Here is a 19391-nt window from a genome sequence, read left to right on the forward strand (position 1 = left end):
CGTATTTTAGGAGTGGGTAAACTCCAAAAATGGGTTAAGTAAAGAGTAAAGAAAGTTTTTCGGTCATAAGCAGCGATTTGGACTACTTGCGAATGGAAAAAAGTTCGGAAAATCTGGCCTAGGACCTTTGCATCAGCTAGAATTGCATTTAACTTGAGGTGAAATGCTCTGGCAAACAAATTCTATCTGGATATGCATTGAAGCATGAACCTAAATTTAAAATAAGTGCCACTACTGGTAAATGAGGGCATTTAAACACCCAGCCCTTTGTATGGTATTATTGAACAGAACAGGCACCTTGAAAGGCTGAAATGTAACCAGGAGCTTTAGTCTTCAATTTTGTAAAATACATTAGAAAATCTGGCACATGGTAATAAAAAGAGTGCAAGCAAACACACTGGCAATTTCGATTGGGTCATTGCTACCTTGCATTTTACGTGCCAAAGACAATCCTTAAATGAACACAATGCGTGCTTTATAATACACTAACATTCCTTCTCTCTGTCACTAAAGTTTCACATCCTCTTCTGAAACGGTTTCCGGCGCTATAATACCTTGTCCATCAAGTGAAAGCCGAGATCATGGTGGTTAGCCCAAGCTTGGCCATCTATCCGCTCTCTTTGCTTTGTCTGTTTTTCTTGCTTTATTTCCAACAGGCAGAAATGAAACAGTAGACGCTGTGGCCAGTAGCAAACACATTTGGTGACTCTGAGACTGCCTTTTCTTTGCATTTAAACAAAGGTGGCTGTTTCTCCTGAGTCAGCTAAGGCTAGGTTGTCAGTTTGTCGAGACCACAGATCCCTATCAGTGGATAATGTGATCTCATGGTTGGCTCTGGCTGTCCCCATAGTTGGCTCTGGCTGTCCCCTTGGAAGTAGCTGTTGAAAAAATGTATTTGACTGGACACTTTAAAAACAGGGCGACAGCAAAATTTGCACATGTTCGCCGTATTTACGCAAAGCTGTCGGCCTCACTCCCACAAGACACACACATAGCAACCCAAACTGTGAGCTCTAGGTGGTTGTGGCTGCACAGAATTGGTCACTGAACATTACGTTTTTCTCAATGGTTATGATGTGTTATTTGGCTCAAGCTGTTTTAACATGTAGGTGATGCAAGTCAAAGCAAGAAAATGGCGTACACGGCTATGATGGCGAAAAGAGACAGATGAAGCAGAACTGTCTGCGAGAGGGCCCGGCGGTATCAAAAACATTTTTGATTGTGCCGGTACTGTTAAAGTTTGATCATCTCATGGACAGTGTACGTCATTCTTACCGGGAAACTACAAAGCGGTCAAGGGGGATAGTCTGTCCCTGCAGCGTCCTTTTTTGTTAACAATGCCTTTTTAGTAGCAAGATGTTTATCACTTTTTTGCGTTATTAATTCTGCTATGGCTGCCTCCCCTTTCTTTACAGAGCTTAGCCAGCATTGCTTGCATTTGTTTTAAGATAATGTGATATGCTCATGCATTTTCCTCTTCTCCATTAAATACGCTGAACTGTTCTTGGACACTAGTTTGTGACAGTTACACAATACGACACACGCTAGGGAGGCCCATCATCCACACAGGAAGAGCCACTTCAGTACTTAATACGAATTCTCTGAAAAGAGCGCGACTTTGCTTTTTTGAATCTAGCAAGCCATTTACGGCCATCAAATACTGGGTGATGGATGGAATGCTTGATTTCATCCAATCCACTAGTAGTCACTCTGGTTGGTATCCTAATCCATCGTTTTTTAACCGCCATGTCACTCCAGTATGTTGCCTGCCATCTGCAAATCAGTTTTGACCCTGCTCCAACGGGAACAGTGAATTGGGATGTGGCCCTGAGCGTTTGCCAGCCGCAGAGATTAATTCAGGCATTCCATCCATCACTTTGTTTATAATGCCCTGAGTGTGAGTGGTATGCCCAGAAGTGAGTACTGTGCTCATTGTGACACTGGAACCAAACTATAGACAGCTGATTAGGCTGATAAGGGAGAAAGCATCCTGGTTGCTTGTGTCCGACTCAGCGAGGACGTGGCCTGGCAGTTCGGGTTGGACTGTTCTGACTGGAGCAGGGCCAAGACTGATTTGCATATGGCTGGGTCCACAATGAAGGTGCATGTTGGGCGAAAAACAATGGAATGGGATGCAGCCCGAGTGATTGGCAGTGGCTGAGATTCATTCAAGCATTCCATCAATCATTGTTTTTGAAGCCATTTTAGGTACAGGATGCTGAGCTGAAAACGCACCTTCTCAATAATCTGTAGACGCACTTACAGGAAGAACATGATGCCCCAGTGATCACTATTTTTATTTACGCTGAATGTGAATTAGAGACAATGTGCCTTAGTGAACACTGCGTCCAAAAGGCAGAATTCACGCTTCCCTCAAGACTCAGGAAGATGGAATATTCCTCATCCCAATTGGGTGTCACTCATGGTTGTGATGGACAGCACGTCCCGACCATCTCACTCAGCACCTGCTTATACCACAGACGCATTTGTAATCACGTGTGGATTCAAGGAAACATATTGCATCTTAAAGCGGAGTCTATGAATCATGCACAAACCTGAACATTACAGAAACATGTCACTGTAGGGTTTCTTTGAGAAGTATCAACAATAAACACAACAGTTTTTTTCTAATCTCATCAATGCAACACATGTAGGCCTAGGCTATTTTTACAGAGCCGCGTGATTATTAGATGAATTCGGGGAATCAGAACTGTTGGTTTCCCACCTGTTTCTCCACTTGTGTGAGCAGAAGCTTGAACCGGTCATCGTCTTTCACCAGCTGAGGTAGCTCATTTTCACCTTGACGCTTTGCTTCTTCAAGCTGTTCCTTCAGCGCCTTCAGTTCTGAGATCTCCTGTGTGAGCTGATTATGCCACGTCTTTGTCGCCTGGAGATCCAATTCCAGGTCCAAAGATGTGCGAATTATACGCTCTGTGCTGAGGGTCTTCACAGCTGGCTGGAAGTAGCAAAAGATTATGAATGTCAAATCACTGGGCCAATCACTAACATATTATAAAGAAAATCTACATTTAATGACAGGAGAGGTAAGTGGTTTCTGACTAAAATGTTGCTGCTCACAAAGAAACTTCGCAATCTTAATTGCGCAACATTCATCGTGCAAGATTGTTGTAATATAAATATTAATGAATATAATAATTTATAGACAGCAGACTTCGCTGGAGTCACATAGAACTGAACATCAACATAATACAAGGTTTTTTTACATGCAAGTGTGTACATCACGTCCGATTTCACTGTTTTCTAGAAAATCTCTTTCTAAAACTTAGTAGAAAATTCCGACAGACCACAATATATAGTTACTGAAGATTTAAAGAAAACACAGAACACCTCGCCAGCCACAGTGGCAAATCACCCACAAAGGCACTCCCTTACCTAAAAGAAACTGATCACAGAACGGGAAAGGTATCATTTCAAGTATCGAGTCAACAAACACGCAGTTAATAGAGACTGCCACAAGATTTACTCCTGATTATACAAGTCCTTCATCAATTAGCTGTTTGGCACAGTGACCACAACCATAGAGCACTGGGCAAAAGTACTCATGACTTTGGTGAGAGTTTTTGTTGTTGTTGAGTTTTATTTAGCGTGAACTAGACCCGAATCAGAGCTCTTTACATGAGCACCAGTTTCGTTACACGAGGACACATTCATTTCTTGTTAGACACGGGGAGATTACGTGATTTGCCCAGAATCACAGGATGTTGAGCGTCGTTGCCGAGACTCGAACCCGGTTTCAAGTTGGGTTTTGTATTGGCAAAAAGTTCACCTGCGGGTTAAAGTTCTTGGAGACATTTTTTTCTCCAGTGGTTTCATTTTGTAAAAAAATATTTACAAGAAACCTCTCTGAAATGGAGAGTTTCCTTAAACTTTTCCAGAGAACATTCTTGATGTGCATTTTATTCCCTCTAACTTTACAAAAGTTTGCAAAGTTACAAGATACTTGGAAACAAAATGCTGACGTGTCTGAGGGAAAAACATTGCCAGCTACCACCCTTCTATATATTGTTATACAACCTAGATCAAAGAGTCTCTAACCACATTCAATAAAGCAAACGAACAAGCAGGGTAAAGTAAAAAACTTTAGGGTAAAGTAAAAAACTTTAGGGTTATGTCTTACCTGCTTTACCCGTACACTTTGCCTTTCCATGGAATTTCTCACAAACGATGGCTTTTTGGTTAGTGTTGAGCTGTCACTATCGCTGCGGTTCAGCTAGAGAGAAATAAATTAACATTTTATTGAATTTTATAGTAAAAAAAATCTTCTATGCAGCTTGCCCACATTCCTGTCTGTCATTTAACTGGAACCTGTCAAAGAGAACACCCCCCCCCCTTATTTTAAGAAGCCTTCCCTGGCTTCCAGTTGGAAAGCACATAGTTGTGAAATGCATGGTAATTGTACATAAGGTATTTCAAATCCTCTCCCATCTTTTTTGGCACCTACATTTCAGCTCCTTGGTCTCCAAGAGTCCTTCCACTCATTGGGCCGATGGCTGAAAAGCCCGGTGGATGAAAATAACCCTTTCTGGAGACCGCGCCATCCCAATAACAGATGTTAAAGAAAGGAGAAATATTCCGTTTGCACTCTGATCACCATCTTCCATGGACTCCATATTTTGCCGACTTTGGAGCTCTGTGCACTAACCATGGTTTAATGGGCTTATTCCTAATTGGCACATGTAACTTGCCTGTACACCCCTAATATATAGTGTAAAAAGTGAACCCAGGGTCTAGAAGTGTAAAGCCATTGTGGACTGAAACACCTACTCAACTATAGCAACAGTGCAAAAATGGCTTCAGGTCTACCCTGTGTAACCAGACTGTTCCAGTGTAAAAATGAACTACGACCTGTCAAACTAAACCCCTTGGAGAGTTAAATACCACCCTTTTAAATATTACCAAATTCACCCGTAAGTAAGCCTTGAATCTCACAAGGTAGGGTGCATGGTATTTATAAGTGGGATATGTAGAAAATGAATTATACCATACCTCTAAAGTGAAAATCCAACAAAAGCTATTTTCACGGTGGCACACCCAGCTGTCCTAAGTACAAAACCGGAGTGCAGATTAAAATACTACTACTGCTAATTTGGGAAATGAACCAGCTAGAAAATTAAACAGCTGTTTTTTATGATTATTATTAAAGAACCACATTCAATGGTGAAGTCAGATTTTTAAGAAACTTTAAGGAAAGGTTTTAGAAAATTACATTTTCCTTGCCGGAAGTTTCTGGAGCCTAATTTGCATTGGGTCTCCAGGTTTCCCCAGTCAGTGATTATAATTGAATTTGTGTGAACAACATGCAAAATGCCTCCCACGAGCCAAACATAGGCTGAGATGGATGGGCAAATATGACTCCACTGCACTCAACAGAATATGCAGGGTTGGAGCAATGGACTCTTGTTTTGACAGCACAGTACCAAATCCTTCATGACCGGTCTATTGAGCTACATGGGACACACTTGAACGGGAGAGAACAGGATGCCAAGACAACTCTTGTGTATCCACTGACTGACTGGTTGTTGGAGGACACTATGTTTGCACTGCCAGACTTCTGTCTCTGAGTTTATTTTGGGTACAATGCCCGTCTTCAAATGGATTTACTGTTTGATGTAGAATAACACTCGGATTACCATAATACACTCCCATTACATACTACCTGACCTCAGAGCTCACATTTAGTGTGGACAAAGAGATTTGCCACTTTGAAAATTTCCTAACGTGACATTTTGGGTCTGTTTACAGTAAGGAAAAACAGAACAACTGAAAAAGTGTGTAGGGCTGGCCTTGGGAACTTCTACCCCATTGGTTATGGTTTGCCTAGGATTCACTCCTAGCCATTATCTAGTGCCAGGCACACATATGGCACCACAAGGCACCTACTTCAGAAACAGATCACTTTCAGGACCTGCACAAAATAAAAAAAGAAGACTTGGCCTGAGAGGAGATGAAGAAGTACTGCACCTGCTCCCTCTTGTACCCAGAACAACGAAGTGGACTCCAAGGATCAGCTGGCTGACCGCCGCCGGTGTACTACAGAGACAGCAAGCTGCAAGAAGCCTCTTCCTGGGAGTACCCAGCTAACTTTTGGCATATGGACCTAGTCTGGACCCTGCTCTTGGCCTCTGCAGGACACCCTGTGAGTTTCCAGGTGCCTCATTAGAGGTCCTGTAGTGCTTAGAATAGTCCTCCTGTGTTTGATTGAGACTAAAGAAAAGGAGTCAGAAGGTAAAATCTTTGACTATAATTGGCACGTTACTTTTCTTGGCATATATCTACTAAAAAATGTAAAACTTCATATGTCCATTTCCCCTTATTGGATTTGTGTCATTTTGTTTGTTAAACTTTATTCATTTGTTTTTCAGTTTTTGATTTTTACTTTATTATTGTTTTGGTACTGCATAAATACTTTACACATTGCCATAACTGAAGGCGGTCGGCTCTTGGCTATACCTACTAAGGGTCTATGATTATTCCTTGAGGTGGGTAGACAAACACACCAAATAATATTAAAATTTCTTACATTGATGATCAACTGTTAAGTGTGCCAATGCAAAGAAAGAAGAGGCAAACCAGAAAAATTATTTATCAAGATAGATTGTTCTTTGATCAAAATGTGTTATGCAATGGTAAAGAAGGACTCTCTTAAGAGCCTTAGGGCTCATTCTAACACAAAGAAAGCCGCCACACTACCCTAGCTCGGGGTGTTCCAGATTTGGATATTTATCAGGCAGCCACACAGGCTTTATATGCATTAAAAAGGAAGGTTTATTTTGTCAGGTCGAAAGACAGTCTAAATCTACACTACATGCCGCATTGGCAGACCTGAGACAAGTTTTAAAGTTCTACTGTAGTGGTGGCAAAATGAGTGTTGCAGGCACACAAGTATCATTTAATCTACAGGCTCTGGGTATCATGTAATACCATATACTAGTGACCTATAATTAAATGGGCCAATTTTACCATGTTTTAGGGAGAAAGCACAAGCACATTAGCACTGTTAAAGTGCACAGAGTCCTAATGCCAACAAAAACGAAATTAAAAAAAGCAGGAGGGGTGAAGGCAAAATGATTTTGTCGGTGGCCCTGCAGAGAGGGCCATGTCCAACAGTATGCATATTGACTTCAAGCATTATGCCAAACTGTACAAGGCAGTGTTATAAATATCTTTTGTCATATGATGCATTGTAGGTCTCCATAGCTATGCTGCTTTTTCTCTGGCATGGGTTTAAACAGTGGCATCTTCTTTACCATCTGTAATTGGGAGGTGAAGAGATTTCTTCCAAGTAACATTGATCCAAATCGCTGTGCTGTATACAGGGTACCACAGTATCCTCACTACATGCTCTGTGAGACAAGAGCTGCCTGCTTCACTCGTGGATGTGCTTCAAATCGAAGGGTATGGTTTTTGTGACAACTATAATGGCTTGGGGATCTTATGGCTGCTTTAAAAAAAAAACTGTAACGCAGTCTTTATGGAAAAAAACCAAGATTTCCATTTGCTGTCAAGCAGAATCCAAGTAAGTCATACTAATAAGCATCGGCCATCTCCACTGTCAATCGGTTTAGTCATGATTGGGGTAAAATAGATTCAATGTAATTTCCCAAAGTATATCGTAAACGCATTCCTTGTGGGCAATACCATGACATTTGCATTAAACAATACATTGCTGCAGTTAGCAGCATTTTTATATAGGGCTACAGTTAATATCATACATTTCCCTTGTGATTTAAGCTATTTTTCGAATACATATTACTTTTGAACGTGAAGTGAAGGTCTCTAGTTTTTTGTGTGCAAAACATGTCTGGTAGGGCATACAGATCTGATTTGCAGAGCCACTTGTAGTCAAATGACGATATAAATTTGGTAGAACCTTAAGTACAGGGAATGGTTAACGGTACATTACTTCGGCACATGTAAGTTAAAAAAATTAGGTTTAAATTATCTCTGAATCCTGGTAGTCACAATGCAAAGGTTTACCTCATAATTCTGATTAGTTTAAAACAAAGGTATGCAAGCATGTATTCAGTTGGTGAATTTAGAATGTGTTCAATATGTTTCTTGCAACTGCAAGCAGGCAGTGTTGGAGATTTTCATCCATTGTGACGTCAACCAATTGATGTAATGGACCTTTCAAAAAATCATCGACTCTTGGAATATTAAAATTGTCCTCATTTGTTTATCAAATGTTTGTGAGACTGCTACATGCACTTTTCGTTCCAATCAGATGTCAGCAAATAATGTGAAACCACAAGCATTAGCAGACCATGTTCCTAGAAAGTATCTTAAAACAGTGCTTTGAATAGAAATATAGACGTGCAAGTATTTCCTCTTTAGAGCACCTGTTTGCTCCTCAGAAGTGCTGATACTTTCCCATTAAATGTGTTGCAGTAGTCCTGAGAAGTGCACGTACCCTCCCTTTCAGTATAAAAAGAAGCACAGATATTCGGTACCGTTTCATTTAAAGCACTGTCTTCCAAGGATTCTGATCCATGTAGCACTTGCTAAAACAAGGTAGGTGCAAAGACATTACTCTAAAATAAGATGTGATATGAATTCTGAACACACCAATTTGATTGGCACAGAAATATGTATAAGACAAATCATGTGCCCCCTTTGTAGTGCAATCCTTTGTAGCATTACACAGAACTTCATTCAATGTTGTCGGCACCCAATTTTCGGATGGCCATCATTCTACACCTAAGGCCTGTGCATGGTTCACAAAGTGCTGCATTTTTTGGATCCTATATGGGAATTGTTTTGGTGTTGTGTGTGTGTTCAGAGAGGTCCTCCTATCTTGTACCAGGGGGAGCGGCACATAGCAGTGCTAGGGAGGGGGAGGTGTGAGAGATAGGCACGCAAAATACAATGGCAATTTTTTTTACTCTACAGTTCCCTTGTTACACTTCGTGATTCCTATTATGTCAATGCAGGGTCAAGAGACAAGGATCTACATGGAGGTCACTGTGTTACTACTCCAGTCTCTCACTAAAAGACGACGCAAATGGTCCCATGCGCATATAGTTTTAAAGAGATGTAGGGGGAATGATGTCTCCTCTGCACCTTTAGTACCTTCTGATAATCCACCAGCACAATTGGTAACAAATACTCTTTACAGGCAACTGCTGATATCCTAAAGCACTGCAACGCTGACAGATTAGGCATTATTGCTGAGGTGGAAAGCTTGGTGAACATACAGGTTTCATACAGGTAAATCTCCTCCCATAGGTTTCTGCCCATTTTAATGACCGCTCTTCTATGAGCTAAAGCATGCATGTCTGCTAGACTCCTTGCTTTGACTCGGGAGGTATAGGTGTCTCATCCCACATTTGAATGAGAAGACTTCCCTCTGAGACTTTGGGCCTGGAGACTGAACAGTCCGATCAACTATCATTCAGCTCCATCAGTGCAGATTTCCCCAAGCTTCAACTATATTTCAGTAGCTTTATAATTGTAGCTAAATTAAAATAAAAAAAAACAGCAATGTTTAGAATCCGGTTTCTCAGAATTTGAGAAAAAAACTTTTTAATAGGAATATTGAATGCTTATCCTGAGACCTCAACAGCCAAGACTCTACCATGCTCTGTGTTCTGAAAAATCATCTCAATTGAGATATCATAAGTGTTGCTATGAAAGCTATGATTTCAGATGGTAGAAGTAATGTCATAGGCAATGGTATAACCAGTGCATTGAGAAGGTGTAAGTTATAGTTAATGTAGTAGGACGAGTGAGGTGAGAACACTATGTACAAAACTGTGTGACTTATACTAAGTAATTTCAAGGCGGTTTTAAGGTAAAATAAGTAAGTCTGTGTACGTAGGTAGGTGAGTTATAGCAATGTGAAGTGACATGAGGGACAGTTTTAAATCTCAAAAGTACACTGAATTATTACAAATTAAATTCTCTTTTTTCATAGAGGCACTGCATACATATATATATATATATTTTTTTTTATCACTATTATTGGCTTTTGATATGGTTTAGTCATCACTCAGCACCCAAAAGGAAACCAGGCCTATTTGCCATTTCAATGATTATGTAATGTACTAAATGTGCAATAATGCATCTCGCAAAGCAGAATCGCTCCAGGGAGAAAACGTATTAAAAATGCAGGTAACTAAGCAGGAATTATAAACTGTCATTTAGAGGATACTTCAGTAATATCAGATCAACACTCTGTAGACATTAGTACAAAAAGCATATAAATATATTTGATATCAGCTTGTGAAATCTGACAGTAATTTATAATCTGTGATTGATAAATGTGATTTCAGAATAGTTCATTTTACTTTCGGCTTGTCTTACCCGACAGATGTACTGGCTCTGTGGCCCCGGGGAGAAGGTCTTGGATCTGATGATAGTGCTGCCCCTGATGAAGGGAGTTTGCAAAGTGTTTGCCGGCCTCTTGTCTTTGGGACGCACAGCGTTGGGAGGATGGGAAAAGCCTTCAGTGTTGGTTTCTTTGTCCACCTGGAGAAAAATGGGATACTACAGTCATGAAGAATGTCTTCTAATAAACTTCTTACAAGTCACTTGCTTTCCAGTTTTTGCACACCGAAATGTTACGGCTCACATCAGGGTCGGGCTGGAACAAAAAATGGGCCTGGCACCAACATTAAAGGGGCCGTCATTAGCTAAAAATATCCTAATAAAAAATGGTAATATCAAGGAACTCAGCAGTAAAAAGTGGCCCACTTGGTCATAACACTGGCCGACAACTGCTACAAATTCGGCCCACTCACTGATCTTTTAGACCGGCCCATCTGGCACTGCCTGAATGCTATATGGGCCAGTCCAACCCTGGCTCACATGTACTGGCACCTGTTATTAACACATCAGCAAACATGGGGATTCTACTATTTCTAAATCAGCATTTCTACTTGATGTCCGTGGTAGGTCTACATTTCACATATGCCATTAACAAAGTGACTATTCTGTTAAGTATACGTCATACATTTTCTAAGTAAAAATTAATTTTACTAGTGTTACCAGTACAGTTAGAAGAATTTGATAGTTCCAGATGATGCTTTTAGGAGTAACCATTACATTTCATTGATAGAAACTGTTGTTAATTTGATGTACACGAGTCGACTTGCGCTGAAAAAGTTTGCAAATCTAAGTTCTATTTGAATGATGCGAAAACATGTGAAGGATGCCTCAATGCCTTTCTGATAAAGTTATACCCGACCTCCAGGATGATAGATCTCATTGGTGACAACATTAATGATCGGACATGACCAATTGTGCCCCTGCTAACAGTAAAAGTTTTTTGAGAGCCACCAATGAAAATGTGATATCTACATATGTAGAAGTGTCAGGTGGTAAGTGTAGCAAAACAGCAGAGACACGTTCACTTTGTGCGTGCATAGATAAGTGATTAAATCAATGTGACCGCATTAAAAGAATACAATAATGCCTGATAATATTTCTACAGAGAGGATTAGACATACTGTATAACCAAATTCCTAAATTCGAATATGTATGGCTTAAAAGGGAGAAATGTAAAGTTTATATTCCATGTTTCTGGTGGAAGGAAGGAAAATGACTGTTGCAAACAAACAAATCGGTTAGCAGAACGACAATGTCTGGTTTAGGAGTTTATTAGAGCTTATTAGAAACAAAAACAGGTGCCGACGCCGATGACAACTCATACACTTATCAATGCACACCACTAAGAGTTCACAAAGTCAAACCAACTTCCCTTCATGGACAGTCTCTACATTTTAATTGTAACTTTACACATGTGGTATAAATACTATTACATATGATAAAAAAGTAGCATTTTATTTCTTTCTTTTTATTGACAATCAGGTATCGAAAAATCGATTCCAAACAAAAAAAGAAAAATTAGATTATGTCTTTGTTAATCACTGTCACAGTACAGAAATGTTACAAGGAAATAAAAAATGTTTTATCGTTTGTCAATGGCAACCGTTGTGGGGGAGCAGAAAAATAAGTCTATAAGCTAGAATCTGCTTCGCTACATCTATTACTCCAGATCCACTTACATTTCTTCAGTGCTCCCACCCAGAGAGAATAGAATTTGTCTTATTTTTTTACTCAATCCATTTTCATTACCCATGTTTCATAAATGGGAGAGATTGGGGACATCCACTTTTGGGAAATGAGTGACTTTGCAACCAGGGACTCATAAAAAGTATAGTTACTGTCTCAACCTTAAATGGCAATTAGAGGTTTGAATGCACAATATCGCCCCCTGTAAGTCTGGTTCTATGTGAGCTTGTAGCTTCTCACCAATAAAAGCAAAGACTTTCTTCCAAAAGACAAATAGTTTGGGACAGAGGAACACCATATGCGACCAATCCTCTTGTAGATGCCCACATCGAAAACATTTGGTGGGAGGAGGCCGGAATCATTTGCTGCAAGCGATGTGGGGTATAGAAGAGGGCCCACTTGGACTAGAGGGCCATAAGCTTAAAAGTCACTCCTCGGACGACCTTGTGGGCCATGAGATTATACCAGCTCCTTGAAGCGAAGTCTGTTTTGCTCTCGGTGTAATGTGAAATCAACAAAAATGCTGCGAGAGTGACTGACTCGTGCAGATACAAATACAATACCAGATACCAAATTTGCAGACCCCGTAAGCTTGCTCATGATATGGGCTTTGCTGATATGCTCTTTGAATATGCCAGATACCCGAGAACAGGTGTGTTTAAATCATTGCAAAGCTGGAAATAGGAGAGTATAAAGTCGGACGAAATAGTAGCGTTATCCCCAACCAACTGATTCCAAGATTTTATCTGCCCGGCTAGCAGGAAATGACTGAAACGATAAAAGTGCGACGTTTGAAGGGTAAATCTAACAGTCCACACTCTTTCAGTGGCATCTGGGAGTGCAGCAGAGGGAACTGATCTTCTTGGAGTTACGCTAACTTATTTGCCACTACTTGCAGGACCTTATATTGAGAGTGTTTTGGCAATTTCGGAGTTTTAGAAAAGACTGGTAACTGGACAGCAGACTCAGTAAGCATGTTTTGCAAATAAAAGCAGTTTGATTGGCTAATTTGCGCTGCTACAGAGAATAGTCTATCGAGAAAGGTGGCTTGATAATACTTCCTCATATGGTCATATGGGGAGTTCCAAGCCATCATAGTCAACAGAAAGCTGAATCGCAGTAAGCTTAGTTCGGGGCATTCTCCCTTGCTGCAAAATATTTCGCATCATTTAATCCACCTCGATAACAAAAAAGAGTGCACAACGGTGATCAAAATATTGGAAAAAAAACTAAAATAATCAGGGGAAGGATAGACATCTTGATAAGCGCTACCCGCCCTATAATGCATAACGGTAGATTATGCCAGTTGGTTAACTTTTTTAAACTTTAAAGAAAACCGTCACTGAAAACTCTTAAGAGGAGCACATTTCCATGGTGGCGAAAACATTTTTTTTTTGCTTAAAACCAATCTCACCCTTGAAAGGCAGTGTCAATAAAACCACACCGAATCTTCAAACTTGTAGTACAGCTCAGCAGCTGCATACCCACCTCCAGCCCTCCCCCCCAAAATAAATAAAAACCCCAGAACTATTACTATGTTCCCCTAGAAATACAGAATCTGTGCTCCAACCGGTGTGGGAAACAGCTGCTGTATGTGTCCACTCTAGGAGGGGTGCAGGTAATTTAGTGAGACAGTGCGACTCATGCATACAGACCACCACAAATGCCAGAGGTGAGTGGCATCAGTCAATCGATAGGAGGGGAAAATCTTCATTAAAACGACGCCATTCACTACAGCCAATGCGTTGACTTGCTTCTCCATTATTGGACACCTGTACAAAGGGCCCAGTTAACAGCACCAGCTGCTCAGCCTTGCATGTCGGCAGTAGTTCGCGCGCTTGGGTGGAGCTATGTATTAGAGTCTCAGACGTGGGTGGCCTTCAAACAGCATAGAGAAAATAAAAATGCATGTAAAGAAAAGACACCTTTACGGTTTCATCAGAATCTCGTAAAAGAGGGGGTTGCTTGAGAGGAGGAGAACCCAGGTGTGGTACCTCTCAAGACCGGGGAGGTGTTGGGAGATTGATTAGAAGTTCAACTGCGAAAAGGCCACTTTTAGTTGAGCTACCGGTCTCTAAAAACATCATTAATAGAGAAATGTGAGGCACCAGCACTTCGTCTTTTTCAGATTATAAAAGGGTATGGCACATCAATTATATCATTTTAATGGGTTGCCAAGCCATTCCCATGAAGTGTGGCAAACCCTTAATCACGACCACAGAGTTACAGTTTCATTCTTCAGAGCTACTTGCTGCCACTTTCAGAACTCTTTTGTAGGATCAGGAAGGAGAAGGAAGATTCTTTGATAAACTATGAAATGAGACTTCGCTATGAAAAAGATATGGCAAGGTGTTACAAGAAGCAATATGATGGCACATTCAAACTGCTCCCTGATCTTACCTTTATTGTAGCAGGATCAGCGCTGTGCCCTTCAACGGAGGTCCCTGTGTCACATGGAGCCGTCTCAGGATAGTCCTCATCTTCATTGTCACTGATGCCCTCTTCGCCTTGGAAACTCGACTCCTCATCTTGCCTGGCATAAAAAAAGTGCTATGTTAAATCTGTAGGACCTCACTTAGGCAAAAGCATTTCAGCACACTCCACTCTATTTGATTATTATATTTTTTATGCACATGGTATATCAGAACAATCTAGTTCTAAGGCGCACAAGAAGAAAATGTGAAGGAAGGAGGGGGTAACGAAAAGTCTGGGAGGACACATTATGAGAGAGGGGACATTAGAAACTGATTATAACTTCATTTAGTGTCAGTAAAGGAGTTCATCAGAAGCTTTGCACGTCTCTAGATTTGCGACGTTTCGACAAAAAGGAGACTTATCTCTATAAGTCTCTACCCGCTTTGAGAAGTTATTTCTTTCCTAGTTTTTTTCTTCTCCATTTAGTTATAAAGAGCTTTGTGCCTCTGTGACACCGTAGGTTTCTCCCAGACCTAGTCTAAGTAATAACTCTGTTAGGGATTTGGGAGGTTTACGGTGGGTTGCCTACCACATGATGCAGGTGGTGATTATTGTAACTTGTGTGATAGACAGCCAAGTTAATTTGAAAGAATAAGACGTAGGCTAATGTTTTTTCAACCCCAAAATGATTTCTATAGATTTGTTTTGAACCAGTCGTAGTTTGGTCAGAATCTTAAATGAGGCACAGAGGAAAACAAACTTACTGCTATATTGCTTACTTGTACGTTATGTTACAACATATTTATAAAGCACACATACACCAAAGACGTTTCATGGAGCTAGGTCAGAGAGGCGAGGGATACCCAAAAGTTTAGCGATAAGCCCGTTTAAAAAAACAGGTTTTCAATAAGGTCCTGAAGCTTTCATATGAAGTTGCAGCTCTGATAGGTGGGGGGAAGAGAGTTTCATACATTTGGAGCAATCAGAGCAAACCTAGTGCCACTGAATCTCTTCCTGTTAAATTTGGGGATTTCTAATAGATTTTAGTGGTGTATGGTGCTTTATTCTACGAGAAAGTGTAAGAGTACAGAACATTGAGAGGAATCCAACATGCCACCATTCATGGAGCACTGTTCAACAGATACTATGGCAGGTCAAAAAGAGCCCCAGGGAGTCAATAGATTGCCTCCTCCACACTCTTTACTGCATCTACAGTTAGACCTTCAAGGCGCCCTACGTCAAACATATGCATATACTTGTGCACCCAGAGGTGAAAAGGAAAGTGGACTCTTTGCTTTGCTGTTGAATACAAGGCCTCTCCTAGGACAGAAGCATCAATGTTAGTAGATTATCCCTCAAAAGGGTGGTGGAGCGCAAAGATTACCCATCCTTTACAAATCACAAATGTCACAGACACTTGAAAGTATGAAAGCGCACTACACAAGTGGGCCCAGAAAACACTGGATCTAATCTGATAGCAAAGGGTAGTTTTCCACTGACGTGACGGATTTAGGGTGTCCAAGCTAGAATTTGGCCAAAAGCCCATAGTTCAGTCGAAGGATTAATGGAGTTTGAGTGAGTCGGAAAACTACTTGTAGCAGTGGAGGAGTGTAAGTATCAATAGGGTTCAGCCTTGCAATTGCTTATGCATAGATAGCAGTGTTTTAACAAGTGGAGGCAGGGGCCCCCCCAACAGAAGCTGCGAGACACCCTGGAAGGTTTCATAAACTCTTAAGTCAGAGTGGCACTATCTCCTAAATCCTTTATCAACCTCGGTTAATTAGGATGGTAAGGTATTAAAATCTCCGGCAGAAAATCTCGGAAACACTGCACTTTTGGGAGCAGCTAAGTGGAGGCAAGGGCCCCCCCAACAGAGGCTGCGTGACACCCTGGAAGGAAGGGGGCAGGGTGGGGGCACCAGCAGGAGGGGGCAGGAGTGTCAGCGCCGGCTGGGGGGCACCGAACCCCCTGGAAGCAGACAGCTCCTTGCAACATCTGCGCCGTTTGCATTGGAAGTGGCCGGTGTGCAGTGATTTGGGTGCAAGGAACCAGGACACACCCGTGCACAGAGCCGGGTCCCCCCCTGCACGGAGCCGGGTCAGGGCTGCTGGGAACTAGCGGATCCCGAAGTTGCAGCCGGTGTGTAGATCCGGAGATGCGGGAGCCACGGAGCCCGGCGGGAGAGCCTCGGGGAGATGGGGTAAGTGCGAGTGCTGGGGGTGCAGCACAAGAAGTGCTTCATGGGGGGGCTTAAGTGCTCGGCTTACAAAGTGCCGGTGGGCAGAGCACCGGAGGAGATGGAGCACGTATGCCCTATGTCAGAGGACTGGGGGGTCGCATGGGGTCCAAGAGTGCCCGATCTGTTCAGTTTAAGTGCCAGGGAGCAGAGCACGAGGGTGGGGTGAGTGAGATTGCTGGGGGGGGTCCAAGAGTGTTTGGAAAAATATCTGAAACAGCTGAAACCACAATACACAGAAGAAGCGAGCATTAATTTTCTCTTTTCTCTTTCAGAGCCGGCCGTCCGAGACTGCCTTAGCCTGACTTGCTGCTGGCGTAAAAGGTTTATCACCTTCTTTATGGGGCCATCTGTTTGGCCCCATAAGGAAGATAAGAAACCTTTTACCACAGCAGTAAGTCAAGGAAGCCAGTCTGAAAGGGACGGGGCTAAAAGAGAAAGAAGTCAGTCACAGGGCACTCTTTCCCAATGGCTGGCCACCGTTTAGCATGAACGGTGACGCCAGCCAATGAGAAAGAGGGCGGGCTTAAAGCCTGCAAGTGAAATATCCTAATAACACTAATTCTGTTCAGCGAGACTGTGCATGTGCGCAGTCTTATGCTAGGCTTCGACCTTAAAGGCCTTGTGGTGTTATGCAGCGCTAATTTAAGTTGGTGTGTGAATGTGGTGTTTGATCTATAGAAGTTGAAGTGGTTATTGGGTCCATCGTGGCCTAAGATCCCAGGATATAAAGATAGGAGATGTAACATTGAGTTACAGTGTAGAAGACATTGAGTGTAGTTGTCTGATGTGCTGTGATGCTTGCCATGAGACATCGTCGGCAGCATTATCAAGATAAGGACTTTATCTTTGTGTGACTGAGACGTGGTTGGTATAGTTGATCTTAGGGCACAGGGGATAACTATCAATCAGAGTAAGATCCCGCTGATTGAGGTGTCACTTGAAGTGAATGATAGAATAATGCTGAACTGTCTCTTATGCGTATGAATAACCTTTAATTTCTGTTGCGGAGCAGGAAAAGTTAGTTTTTGCAATAGCTTGCATTGGTTTGTGTGAATTGCTTAGAGAACGTGTTCGAGAGAAATTGTAAATTAGGGTGAGATGCTGCAAAGAATGAGAGTGACATCACAGTGTGATGCGCTGGTATAGGTCGGTTGGTGTAGAGCTACAATGGTATTGGTTAAATGCGCACTGGGATTAGTTGTGATCGCCGAAGTGAGAATTGTGGGTGAAAAATCATTTCCTGGTTTCAAGGGAAAGTCATTTGTGTATATTGCATATTATTGACTGAAAATTGTAATTCTTTAAAGGGTTACGAAGCACGATAAAGGGAGATGTGACTGTGCCTGTTAGAAAGGGAATACATGCACCACCTGAAGGAATGCCAGGCTGTACTATAGTGGTAGAAGAGGGGTTTCACACATGTATTTGGCTTGAAAAGTGGCACAGAATTATTGAGAAAGATGGTGCATTGCAATTACTTCGTTATGGAACATTACATCTGAGAATTATAGAGAATTTAAGGAGGACACTGTATGAAATTAAGCCTCCTCCTAGACTTAGAAAATTCGAGGTATTGAATGTCTGGGAATATGTGGCTCATTTGAGACAGGTAGGTAGATAGATATCAATGTAGAGTCAAGAAAGCCATACACCCTAAATGGGATGCAGACCAGAAAGCCTAGACAATTGACATTATGGAGGGAGCTAAATTATATCCTGTACTAATCACAGAAGAGGGGAAAGGTAAACAAAAGGAGAAGAAAAAGAATAAAGACAGATGACACAGAGAATGCAGCTGAGGACAGTGATGAGAACATAAACAATGACTTTATAACTGAGTTACTGTTAAATTGCCCACCTCCATACAATGACACCCTGACTGGTGGAGGGAGTAACGCGCCCATATCTGAAACTTTTGGTGTGCCACCGGCATCACTAAATATAAATCCTGATCCTATTGTGGAACTGTCATGAATGACAGCCCCTTTGACTTTACAAACTCTAAATACCCCAGATGCATTGCCCATTACGGTCACAATTGGTCTTGTAGTTCCATTGTATAAGCCTGGAGTAGCAGGACATAATGCCCATACTTTGGCTTTTTATACTGGAATAAGTGCAATGGTTACTAACAATTCAGTGGACAGACAATAATACCCTTTCCTCAGATTCCTAGAGTTCCGACTCAAGGGAATACCCCATGTGCTGCAAGAGCAGACTTTACATTAAATCAGACAGGGTTTGATCTAAGCAGAAGATTTCCTCAGAGATTGTCATTCTTTTTCTTACCCAACACAAATGCCCCACCGATGATGAATTAGGGTCCCTAGGACCTTCAATGACTATGCGAACGCAGACTTCTGACATGCCCCTTTTGAATTCACTGCCTGGTCCAAATAGTGGTAATTATAGTGGAAAAAACTATTCATACTCTCGCAGAGCAACCAGGTCTTGTTGCCCAAGAATTTGATGACTGGTTCAAAGGTACTGATACCTGAGCAAGTAGTGGACATCCTGGAAAGAGATGAACAAATGCACAAGTTCCTGAGAGAGAAACATCAATGAATGTGGCGAGATTAAAGGTAGAATTAGAAGCAATGATAATTGGGACTCTTGACATGTCACGACTGAATGCATACCAGGATGATGAACTATGACGTTACAACGCATACTTTTACAACGCCTACCTTTACATCGTACGTTT

General features: G+C 41.7%; 1 protein-coding gene across 1 annotated transcript in view; it reads right to left on the reverse strand.

The window, feature by feature from the left end:
• Nucleotides 1–19391, reverse strand: part of WWC1 (WW and C2 domain containing 1) — a 385050-nt gene that overhangs the window by 20079 nt on the left and 345580 nt on the right. The window contains exons 18-21 of the mRNA XM_078653391.1: nucleotides 14434–14566; nucleotides 10324–10488; nucleotides 4139–4231; nucleotides 2726–2956 (exon numbers count right to left, since the gene is read on the reverse strand). Coding sequence (XP_078509517.1) covers nucleotides 2726–2956; nucleotides 4139–4231; nucleotides 10324–10488; nucleotides 14434–14566 — 622 coding nt within the window. The remainder of the gene's footprint in view (nucleotides 1–2725; nucleotides 2957–4138; nucleotides 4232–10323; nucleotides 10489–14433; nucleotides 14567–19391) is intronic.

The sequence above is a fragment of the Lissotriton helveticus genome, chromosome 7 (assembly GCF_964261635.1).
Source record: "Lissotriton helveticus chromosome 7, aLisHel1.1, whole genome shotgun sequence".
Lineage (NCBI taxonomy): Eukaryota > Metazoa > Chordata > Amphibia > Caudata > Salamandridae > Lissotriton > Lissotriton helveticus.